Source organism: Setaria viridis, chromosome 8, assembly GCF_005286985.2.
Source record: "Setaria viridis chromosome 8, Setaria_viridis_v4.0, whole genome shotgun sequence".
NCBI lineage: Eukaryota > Viridiplantae > Streptophyta > Magnoliopsida > Poales > Poaceae > Setaria > Setaria viridis.
Window position 1 is genome coordinate 19,553,367 of NC_048270.2, and position 12,369 is coordinate 19,565,735.

General features: G+C 45.8%; 1 protein-coding gene across 1 annotated transcript; it reads right to left on the minus strand.

Moving 5' to 3' along the window:
• Positions 1-50: 50 nt before the first annotated feature.
• On the minus strand, positions 51-9,512 carry LOC117867059 (receptor protein kinase WSS1). The gene is made up of 2 exons (XM_034751385.2): positions 6,952-9,512; positions 51-865 (listed from the first exon to the last, which is right to left on the minus strand). The coding sequence occupies exons 1-2, from the start codon at positions 9,239-9,241 to the stop codon at positions 399-401; spliced, it is 2,757 nt and encodes a 918-aa protein (XP_034607276.1). The 5' UTR covers positions 9,242-9,512; the 3' UTR covers positions 51-398.
• Between the last annotated feature and the right edge of the window lie 2,857 nt (positions 9,513-12,369).

Here is a 12,369-nt window from a genome sequence, read left to right on the forward strand (position 1 = left end):
AAAAAAAAAAAAAAAAAAAAAAAAAAAAAAAACTACCACCAGAGTAAAACTTATGGAAGCTACGGTTTCTTTCATCTCTTTTCCCTCTTAACCATCAAATTACAAATCGTTTCTCTTCAATGTCTCTAGAACGATATAGACTTGGATGCTACACACATCATGAAGTTTCAAGCATCATACGACTTCCTCAACGAAACGCTGAGCCTGGTTTAGAAGCCACCAATGCAGGCAGAGCAACATGCTGATCATGAAGCAACCCTTGTTTTCAGTGGGCCAACTACGATACCTTGCACATTGACCTTCAATGTTGTTTGCAACCCAAAGAGCTGTAGATAGCCTCTTGATGCCCCGGATCATGACTTCTCATTTATACATGATGTAATGGGTGCCTTGCACTGTCAATGGTACTTCCTTGACATGTTGTATCTACTGAATGAATCCGAATCTGATATAGTGAAATCATCACGTCTCCATCTTTCCAGCTGCTGGTGAAGACCCATTTCACTTGTTCCTTCATCCTCCTCCTCGTCAACAATATTCGTTGGCTTCCATTGATCCACCAGGCTGGAAAGTCTGTTCACACAGTGACACATGTCTGGCCGCTGGTATGGTTCTCGTGCCGTGCAATGGCGAGCAAGATCTGCTACCTCCAGCAAGCTGCTCCAAGATTCAGCACTGAGTTCAAGAGTGGGATCCACAAACTTCCTGAACTTATCTTTGTCAAGCATATTTCTTCGGAAGATTGTTACAAGATGTGTTTCATCCTCAGGTAATGAGTCATCGAGTACTTTTCTTCCCGTAATCATCTCCATAAGTATAACACCGTAGGCATACACGTCCACTTTTGTAGTGACCTTTCCTGTAGCTGTAAACATATAAATGGTACGTTCATCAATACTATGCCACAAAATGGAACAAATCGAGACAGAAAATGCAAAAAAAACGTGAAGAAAATAATTTTTCACATGCAACTCTGCATTCCTTTCCAAAAGACCTTTTCCAAAACAGATGTATAAAAGAGATACTCGGAACACAGTAGACTCAGCCAGTTGAAAAGATCCTTAATTTGAGCAAAGTTGCCTTGTAGATGGCTGAGAAAATTATATATTGTGACAACGAAAAATGCCTTTTCTTTTTATGGAATATGATATGTCTTTCGAAAGCTTTAGTCTCCCCAGATACACACATCAGTTAAAGGACTGAAAAGTTCTTTCTCAATTCCTAGTCGGATTGCGATTGATCATACAGCATAAAAGCAACAGCTCTTTATGAATTATATACGTCACATGAAACCCCAGCATTCTCCGAAGTATACTGGATAAAATAACATGTTGATTTCTTGTATCTTAAACAATTAGTAACCCCAATTGAAAAAATGTCCTCATGCTCACATGAATACAATTCGTTTTTGTAAGTATGCATACAACCCATATGGTAAGCATCTATCCTAGTAGAGCCATGGGTGCTCTCCAAGCATTGTTAGGTTATTTTTCTGTTCATTGATAGAATGTAGAAATAAGGATACTTGGTTGCAGGTTGTTTCAACGATGTTTACTTCCAAACCCTTGTAGATTAGTTTCTAATTGCTGTCATAGAAAAATGCCAATAAATGATATCCTATTATGAAAACATGCTTACACTTCTACAAACCTCCATTATTCCACTAAAATGTGCCTAATTAATCAAAGAGTAACTTGGATATAAACGGCCAAAAGGTTACCCAGTTAAAATATGCATGTGTTTTAGCATCTGCATAGCATGGATAATGTGTAAGCTCTGTGAGGAATCAATTTTAGAGTAAGGAGTACATAAAATTGATGGAAAACTAAATTTAAAGAAAACATGGAGAAAAAGGAGAAAAATTTGAGCCCAATGAAAATAAAACAACTCTGGGAAATAGCTGAAAAATTTCCAGAACTGATTTATGAAACCTTATCTTTTTCATCTTCATCCATCTATCAACACATGAAATCAGTTGCAGTTTGATTTTATTCAAGTAAGTAACATGACTTAACTGTACTGCAATGCACTAGTAAATAATGCAAAAGCTCATCACCATTAATAGGAATAACAGAACTATAGACAGGATTTACTAGGTAGGGAACCACAGATATAACTAGGGTTGTTCATGGGTCATGTAATCCACCCAACCCACCATCCTTAAACTCAACCCAACCCATTAAAACATGTGACATATGCATCAGATGGATATGGGTAAAATCCATTAGACCCATGGGTTAACCCAACAGCTAGTCCCAACTCCCAACCTCGTCCAGATCCCACACGATGCCGCCGTCGCCGGGGCCCGGGGCAGGGCTGGCAATGATGACCTGCGCACGCCCCACAAGATGTGGGCGCTTAGGAGCAGCTCGAGAACCTGATGCTGTCCTGGCACACTGTCAGATGTGGCGTCCATCATGCCGTCGTCGGCCGCGCGCCTCGCCGTGACCGGCTCCATCGCCAGGTCACCCAAACCGCCATCGTCCGTGGAGGTCGGCGCGGACGGCGCGGTGCGGCTGCCCTAGGCCGAGGTGGCGCAGCTGATGAAGGAGAGCAGGGACCTGCGGAGGCCGCCGAGCGGATCATGCAGCTGTGCGTGGCCAGGGACCAGGGTGCAACGGCCGGCGGCGCGCTCCGCGCTGTCTGGCAGGAACACGACAACAACGGCCTTGAAGAGAGAGGTGAGCCCCGCTGGCCGCATGCGCATCGGCCTCCCATCATTTCCCTTTCCACAATCAAAATCCCATTTGTGACGTTGTGTCATCCCTTTCCACAGTTATTGAACGATAATTGGTAATAGTAAGTAGAACAGTACTAGTTACGTGTAGCATGCCACAACTGCCCCTCTGAGTTCTAGCTTTAAACAAGGTTTTAGTTGGGCTGCTAGCAGCAAAAGGTGATTACCATGGAACCGTCTAACCCACCCAACACAATCCTATCCAGTCCATCTAAACTGATCAATAAATGGGTGGATAAAAAAACCACCCAACTCCATGTAAACCCATCCATGCACAGGCCTAGATATAACATTTTCTCTGCCAATAATAAACATTTTGTCATCTTCTCCATAAAGTAACTATGCCATCAATGACAACAAAAATTATTAGGGAACAGTTTAACTCATGTTGCAGACATTAAGCTGGAGTATTTACCAGAAAACTAAAGACCTCCAAATGTTGATAATATCAGGATACTAAGTTATCTCTCTAAGAAAATAAGATATTACATTATCCCAGGGCATGCAAGGACACAATGGAGAAATGCCAATGTAGTACCAACTGCATATATCAGAGTACAAGATTGCACACAGGTTGGACTAGGACTAGTCATATACTACCAGTGGATTCAAGATATGCTTTTGACATAATGGGGGAAAAAGAACAGTTCATGTACACAAATTCTGTACTTCAGAAAACATGGACTTAAACCAAAGGAAAAGGTTCAAGAATAATTTCATTCAGAGTTGACCAATGGCCTCAATTATCAGCAGTGTCATTGTATGTTTGTCCAGAAATCTGCTTAGCAAAAGTCCGTGCCTTTATATGCTATTGCCAGCAGAAACCTAATAAGGGTTGCATGGAAATGTTCATCCTCACAAGATTATGACTGGACAAATAAGACCTATTTGCAATCAAACAAATGTTTGGATGCATCAAACATCATCTGTCCAGTCAAAAACGGCAAGACAAAGGACTCATGAGGAGGTTGGTAGAGAAACCATCTTGAGATTAAAAAGGGTGAGAACCATGTAAAGCAGTTATCAAAGCCACTTATTTGTGAGCAAAGTAACAGGACACAACATGTAAGGCATTAAGGTTCCTAATAAAGAAAAGAAAACTCACACACAACTGGCGCCCATAAAAACAAAAAAACTAATAAAAATCACATCGCATCTCAAATGATCAACAAAATGAAACGTGAATTGCTGGTGTAGGTGATTCCAGGTATGTTGTGCAGTTGTCATGTAAAAGCAGAGCTCTGGTGATATCCAACAATCATACTAGCACCATACAGGTCAATTGAAGCTGTAACTTATTACACTTCAAAAGTGATGGAGTGAGATTGTAGATTCAATTATATAACTGCCTTTTGTGGTTTGGTAAGTCGTCCAGATCATGCCAATAAAATAACCTATGTTCTGTTTAAGGGATAAGTCTATGATAGTGAATTAGTGACTGCATCAAGAATCTATCTTGTTCCAAATTCCAAAAACCCATGTGCAATATCTCACAAAATAATAGACCTACATATCAGAGGACACAAGAATAAGTACACCTCTGCTACTAATCCATGTTTCTTCTTTGAGTAAATTCCCTCAATGCCACTAGAATTTATATGGATCCCCTCAGTGCCATCGAAATTCTTCTCTTCCCTTCACTGCCACTATTTATAATTTTCTTTTCCCTGGTTGCCATTCCGTTAGTACTTCTGTTAACATCTAACGGTCATGACCACCTGTGCCAGCAAGCGGCAGCAGGTGCTCGCGTTGCTGCTCATCCTCAACAGCATGCTTGGTGCAGGTGCTTGCGGCCATGGTGCAGCGTGCGCGCCGCAACAGCCCCTGCCCTTCTCGAGCCGATGTGGCCGCGCAGGCACTATGGCGGTGGCACGTGGTGGTGGCATTCGAGGCGTTCAAGTGCCTCAGTGCCACGGACATTCAGGAAACTTAATAATCAAAGTTACCGCTGCTAGAACCTACTAATCGTACAGATGCTCTGAATAATTAATCTAGCCTTAAGCTCGCCAACGAAGCTAGCCTTAAGCTCATGACCTGCACAGCTACCTCAAGTCACAGAGGTGACGCTCGACTCCAACATCCTCCCATCTGCGTTCACCTCCCACACCAAACTGAACCCGGGACATGCATGCCATGCTTGCCAAGCTGAAGATGCTCTACTTCGAGCAACTCCAGCTGCGTAGCGCGTTCCAGGCCAGGGCAGCAGCATTGAAGGGCAAGACGTGACGCTCCTCTTCACATGTGCGGCCTCAGCTGCGCCGGCGCAGGGCAGCATGAACATGCGCTCCAGACGCGGCTGCTCGGCGACCTCCTCCCTTGCGTGCTATCGGTTTGGACACAGCAGGCTGGTTATGTGTGATGGTCTTGAGAAGATAAGGGATTATGGCATTAGTGGGGTCATGCTGTCAGTGGCATATGGGAGGATGCAACGGCGAAGGAGACCACGGGTGGCCCCGCTGCTGCCCAAAGAGGTGATGCAGCGGTAGCCCTCCATACTCGGGGAAGAGGCACGCAATACAAGGACGAAGGTCACGGGAGCTAGGTGGATCACGCACATTGGCTGATCAGACTGAGTATGCGTGAGGCGAGACGATGATGGGCGAAGTCGGCGGAGGTGGCTTGATCGGTGGAGGCGACGACGAGCCGGCAGAGGTCGACATGCGGACGAAGCAGCGAGGAGGGCGGTGCACACGGGCGTCCCCTAGGGCGCCGTCCATCTCGCCAAGCCGCACAGTCGAAGACGGGGCAGGAGCTGGTGAAGTCGACGCCGATGTCGAAGTAGAGGCGAGAGGTCAACGGGCGGTGAGCGACGCAATCCCGATCTCTGATCGAGCAAAAGAAGAAGACACAGCAAGAGCATCTCGTGTAGAACCTCCAGGTGCACGTAGCAGACCTTATACCCAAACCCAGCTCACTTGTTCGTTCATTTTCCTGCCTCCGCGGTCAACGATGGCAAAGAAAACAAAAAAACAAATACAGCAGAGGGACAGGAGCAATCGGGCCGGGCGAGCAGGGACCAATGATGGGGCGACGATGGAGTGCCTGGCCGGCGGAGGAGCCCGACAATGTGGAGGTGGCAGAGGTGGAGCAGATCCCGCCGGGGGTGGTGGTGGGACGGAGCCGCACCGGGGCTACGGAGTCTCACCGGGTCAGCCGGCGCCAGGCGTTGCTCTTCTTAGGCCCGTCCGGTGGTGGAGGAGCCCGAGGGGTGGGCAAGCGGCCTGAGGGACGGGGAGGGGGCGCAGCCTAGGGGATCCTGCCTCGGAGGAGCGGCGGTAAGGTTGGGTAGGGCCAGCCGCCGCCACGGCCACCAGCGAGCCAAGGCCCGACGGTGCGGAGCCGAGGAGGGAGGACGTGGCTAGCCCGTGGAGGATGACACCCGAGTGAGTTTCTTCACGATTTCATCTTGCTTGACGACGGAGGGCGGCGGATTAACTGGATCCGCCGCGGAGATGGAGGGTGCTGGCCCCGACGGAGGTCATGGGCAACCTACCTGGGGGCGCGCTAGGAGGTCGTCGATAGGGGGGCGCTGGATGCGCACTGTGATAGACGGCCAGCGGCGCGCAAGAGGCAGGGGGACAAGCAGAAGAGAAGGTTTGGCCTAGGATCTGAAACCCTAAACTCATGATACCATGTAGGAGGGAATAGATTGCGTATAATAGATGGATTTTATTGCATTGAGGCCTCGACTGGTATATATAGAGTACAGAGACTTAGGGGGCAAGACTCCCCCAGATACATATGGCAGTCTACGATACATATATATACAACTACCAAATATACTCTAACAATGGCAACCAAGGGAATGAAAATTAAAGATAGTGGCAGTGAAGGGAAGAGAAAATTTTTGATGGCATTGAGGGAATCTCTATAAATTCTAATGGCATTGAGGGAATTTACTCTCTTCTTTTCAGGAAAGACCTGAGGAATCTGCTGGTGTATTACCAAAAACTGATATTGTGTTAAGGCATAGTTCTACTGTGGTAAACACTTCCGCTTGCAAGGATCATATATTAGAGTCAAGAGCCTAATAGTATTTTTAAAAGATCCTACATTGTTGACTAGTGTCGATAGAAAGCATAAAGCTCAAGGAAAAAATAAACTATGATACAATTTTTGAAGCAACCAATGTAACAATATGAGAATTTTGTGCAAGAAAAATGCTGAATGGTACATGGAAACAAAATATTTATAGTAGTGAGAAGTGGACATACTAGCATATTCAGGCGCGAGGTATCCAAATGTCCCTGCTACCCTTGTCATCATGGACTTATCTGTATCTTTAGCAAGTTTGACCAACCCAAAGTCCGAAACCTTGGCTCTCAAATCTTGGTCCAGCAATATATTAGAAGGTTTCAGATCCCTATGGATGAAAGTCTCCTGCGCCAAACCATGCAAATATTCTATCCCCCGAGCAACATCCAAAGCTATTGTCATCCTCTGTGTCCATGTAAGAGGAGTATAACCACTCTGCTGAAGATCACACAGGTGCTCACGCAGTGTTCCTCCCGACATGTACTCATAGACCAATAGCCTCTCATTACCATGGGTGCAGTACCCAAGCAATGCAACCAAGTGTCGATGTCTCACTTTCCTAAGAACATCAATCTCAGCCATGAATTCTTGCAGCCCTTTAGTCCCCATAGTGCCACTGTCGCACCTCTTCACAGCAACCAGATTTCCATTGAGAGTCCCTTTAAAAACCACCCCAAAGCCCCCTCTACCTAAGATGTAGTCCTCATCAAAATTGTTTGTGGCCTTTAGTAGCACACTCATCGGCAATTGCATCCCATGAGACTCGAAGATATCAGCAATGTTTGTACTGTCAGCGCTCACATGACTGAAAAACTCAGTTGGGATTGAACCACTTACATTGCTATTGCCATTTGTCCCAACCACCTGAATCTTCATCATCTCAGATTCACCAGAAGGGCTCTTAGTTGAGACAGGACTGAACTTGTCCACGTTCTTCTTCCTTCGATGATGTAGGAAAAGCCCAACACAGACTACGAGAAGAATGACAGCTAGAAGAATTCCAATGATCATTCCAGCATTCGACTTTGAGTTCCGTGAACCTGGATTTGAAGGTGATGACCCACCATCGGAACCACCACCTCCACCACTATCACTGTCTGATTCCCCCCACCGGTTTCCTGCTGTCATCAGCTTTATATCCGGCTGGTTAAACTCAGGCACTTGTCCAGTGAGGCGATTATTTGAGACATCAAGATAATTGAGGGTTGCCAGCGTTGTCAAACTATCCGGTATCTTCCCTGTGAGTTGATTGTTCGACAGATCCAACTTTTGAAGCCTAGTCAGGTTTGCAAAAGCTGGCGAAATCATCCCTGACAAGTTCTTTCTAGGCAAATTGATTTGAATCACATCATTGTTTTTGCAGATAACACCAAGCCATTGACCATTTCCGCTACCTCCGCACGGGCTGTTTCCTGCCCACACTGAAAGCTGAGGTGGGTATCCAAAACCTGAGGCCACATCAAGCAGAATGGTCACCAGTGGATTGCAAGGCCCAGGGTCTTTGAGACAGAACCCATTCCCAGAATCAATATCTACAGTGGTAGCTGTGAATTTTGGCTTTGGCCCTTGAAACTTGTTATTGGACAGCTTCACAACCTGAAGGCTTGCGATCCCTATCAGGGAGGGCGGTACGACCCCAGTGAGACTATTGTCCCTGACATTGAAATCAACCAGCTGCGAGTCAGGGCTGAACTCTGGGATCGGGCCAGTGAACGAGTTGGACTGAAGCCACAACGTCTTCAAGCTCGGCAACTTCGCCACGACATCGATCGGCCCAGACAGTTTCTCACCAGACTTCTGGTTGTTAAGCTGCAGTGACTCCAGCGAGCCCAACCCCTCTAACACCATCGGCAGGCCCCCAGTAAGGTAATTGTACGACAGCCGCAGCAGCTGGAGGGATGTCAGGTTGGCAAGAACCGCCGGGAAGGGACCAGAGACAGAGCAGTTGGAGATCGAGAAGTTCAGCAGCGCGGCGCATCCCGCGACGGCGTCTGGAATGCTCCATGACTTGAGAGGCAGGTCTTCCATGCTGAGACTTCGCAGAGAGGGGAGGCCCTCGAGGAAGTTGGGGGGCAGGGCGGTGAAGGCGTTACCGTCGAGCGCGAGGGTCTCGAGGGAGCCCATCCGGGCCAGGGAGGGCACGGCTCCCTCCAGCGCGTTGCCCTGGAGCAGCAGCCACTGGAGCTCGGTGAGGTCGGAGAGGGATGCGGGGAGGGTGCCGGATAAACTCTGCTTGGCGAGGTTGATGCCGGTGACGCGGCCAGCGCCGTCGCAGGTGATGCCCTGGAAGGTGGCGCCGCCGCAGACGTCGGTTCCGGTCCAGGACGGCGGTGGGTTGGTCAGTGACTTGGCGAGCTCCAAGATGACGCCCGCGTCGGCCGTATTGGCCGTCGCCGCGGCGGCGGGGCCGGGGGCGGCGAGGGCGAGGAGGATGAGGAGGGGCAGGAGGAGAAATCCCTCCCTCCCCATGGCGGATTCGCCAGACCGGGGCGCAAATGCGGCGGATTCTTTGGTGGAGGATTGATTTCTTGCCTGGGACGGGAAGGGATGGTATTTTGGGGCGTCTCCGGCAGCGTGGTGGTTGTGGTTCTGGTTCTGTTCCGTTCCTCCACCCCCTCTCCCTCTCGTTTCTCTCCCTAGCTTCTCTCTCTTGTTGCAGTTTGCGTGTGTGTGTCGGAGCTTTCTCTCTCCTGGATGGATCTCGTTTCATTCATCTTCTTCGGCTGCGCGGCGTGCGTCCTGGGAAGTGTGGGCTGGCGATGGGGGCGTGGTGGGTTCAGCCACTCTTGTCGCTTTCCATCAACACGGCCATATACATGGCTCTACGAATATTTCTTTCCCTTTTGTTTACGCCCAGTTTGGATCATTGGAATTGAATTCCATCCTAATAATCATAATTTAGACATAAATTAATTAAGCTAATATAATTGTATGTAGAATATAGTTGTATATTATAGTTGGTGATATGGGAGAGATACTTATATGTTGCACTTCTACTATGGAGAAGCGAGTCCAAGAGCGTGCTATAAGAATTGAACTCCATTCTAATAACCATAATCTATAAAATCAATTTCTATCTCCCACCCCATGAATTTAAGATAGGCTTATATCTAAACTTTGGAAAGTTGTGGAATGCCACATTCCAACATAAATTAGCCTACTCCATTAAATAGATTGGGCCTTAGAGAATTTTCTGCTATTTGATTTTATCATCCTTCTAAATTTTACCCGTAAGATATTATTGCAAAACCATCTATAATTTAAAATCTTTATCTCATGTGTAGTTATGATAATTTCTAATCGTAAGATACATGTTACTCCTCCTCCGACACATAATATTTGGAGTTGGTTAGAACTATCCAACATCAAAGAAAACGATATAAAGGTAATAATATAGGTAGTAATATTACTAATATTTTTTTCTATGTTATCCAATACATCAATATGGCCGTATCACGTATCCGCATATCGTATCCAATACTTCCATACAGCTTTGTACCATTAATTTTTTTAGAAAACTGACTTTCCCGTGTATTCATATAGGGCCAATATTGATACACGTATCCGTGTCGGCGTTGCATAGTTTTTTTTCAACGTAGTAGATGGATTTGCATGATATCGCAAACGCAACGAGGCATGAACATTTCACTTGTTGCTAAATAAAATTTAACAAAATAGTAAACACGGTTAATGAAAAATATCATCTATGTATATCGACTGTTATACAAACAAACTTAAAATAATTACAATATTTTTTAAATAATAATACAATGACAGATGTTTCCTTCCAGCACAAAAAGGTGATATTTCATCTGTTCATCTATATACACCACAAATTGATGGTCCAAATTGAAATTAAAGAAAGAGTTATAATACAACCATATGTGAGTTGTATTAAAAATGATAATGTTATAGATTAGTATTTTAAAGTATTTGCAAAGGATTTATGTTTTGTAATTATTAATAAAGTATTTAAAAAGAAAACTAATGGCCAAAGATCCCATCTGCATAAAAGGGTCTCTAGCCTAGTGGTTAGAGCACCTAAGTAGCACCCAGCACGCTCAGATTCAACTCCTGTGGGAATGAATTAAATAGATCTGAAATAAAATAGGTAGGAATTTTCCGTGCTGACTTAGGTCAAGAAAAGATCAAATTTGCGTAACTAAAAGAATCAACGTCATATAAAAATGACATGAGGTCGATCCTATTGTTAGTGTTGAAAAATAAGTATAAATGTTTACCCTCTATTTTGCTATGTTTTGTGATGACCTTGGGACAAAACGTGTCGCAATGATTTTACAATGAGGATAAAACGAGTTCCATCATTGTAATTTCTACTTACTTCCAATTAAATGTTGGAAAAAAGTGTATATTTGAATAGGGGTATGAATAGTCAGTTTATATCCACCACAGGGGAGGAAAAGTTGCTTCCTCGTGCCGCCGCACGGGCTAGCCATGGTGCCCCTGCTCCCTCGACGAGTAGGAGGATCCACACGCCAGACCCGAGGCCTCCTTCTTCCCCCTCTTCCGCCGCTGACGCCGCCGCCGCCATGCCGGCGGCCTCGTCCTTGGCTGCGATGGCCGCGGCGACCGCGTGGCGCAGGTGGAGTGGTATGACGACCTGGCTTCGCAGCTCTGCCTTGTCCACCTTCTTACCCCATACCCTGCACGCGCGCACCGACTCCCAAATCAAGACCCACGCCAACGTCGCCGTCGACGGTCTCTGCGCAAAGCTGTTTCCGTTGCCGTTGCCGGCCGAGAAATTGATGCGGACTTTACGTTGCCGGCCAAGAAATTGATGCGGACTTTTTTCGCGCAGGGATACAGGATTAGGAGCAAGAAGGGTAAAAGTGTCTTTGTTCAACAGTTTTATGGACTTTAGCCCATTTTAATCTATGGAACCAAACATCCCTTTAGTCCATGGACTAAAGTGGACTAAAATTTTTTAGAAGCTAAAATTTTAGGAGGCTGGAACCAAACAGTACCTTAGGTATTTAATCCATGTTTATTCATAACTCATCATGTGTAATCGCAATAAATGTACTAATTCATTATGTGTTCCCTAATGTAATTGTGTTTGTGAGCAACAAATAATGATGAACTTTCACAAAAGGGCTTTTTAGTCATTTCTTTGTTGAAATATATTTTATCTGAAAATTACTTATATGAAATTTACACGCAAGGTGTTCGCGTGGACGGTTGCAGCCGGAATTGCCTTTCGCCTTTACAGGGCTACGGCCTACGGCACGCAGCGCGAGGCTACTGGTATCTAATGGGAGTGTTCCATGAGAGAAAGGAACGGGGTCAGCTGTCAGTAGCTGTTGCTCGTTCGTTGGTAGGTAGTCATAAATATTCCCTGTTCCCGCTTTTCATTTGTATTTTCAAATCACTTCTTCTTTCTTTCTTCGCCCAAAGAATGTGCGAATCTTCTTCGACAAATTCTAAATTTATCTTCTAGCTACTCATGTGATGAAACGTGAGTGATATGCATGGAATATCGTGGGGACAAACACATGGGGACTATTATTAGCTTTTTATTTGGATAAAAATTTCGTTCATAAGCCGCCTATTCATCACGGTATGTATTAGGTTTGAAT

What these genes read in the sequence shown, in the direction of transcription:
- LOC117867059 (XM_034751385.2), bottom strand. Translation starts at nt 9,241, where the DNA reads ATGGGGAGGGAGGGATTTCTCCTCCTGCCCCTCCTCATCCTCCTCGCC. An exon ending in CCTCGCGCCTGAATATGCTA is followed by an intron (nt 866 to 6,951) that starts GTATGTCCACTT and finishes ATATGTTTACAG; the next exon opens with CTACAGGAAAGGTCACTACA.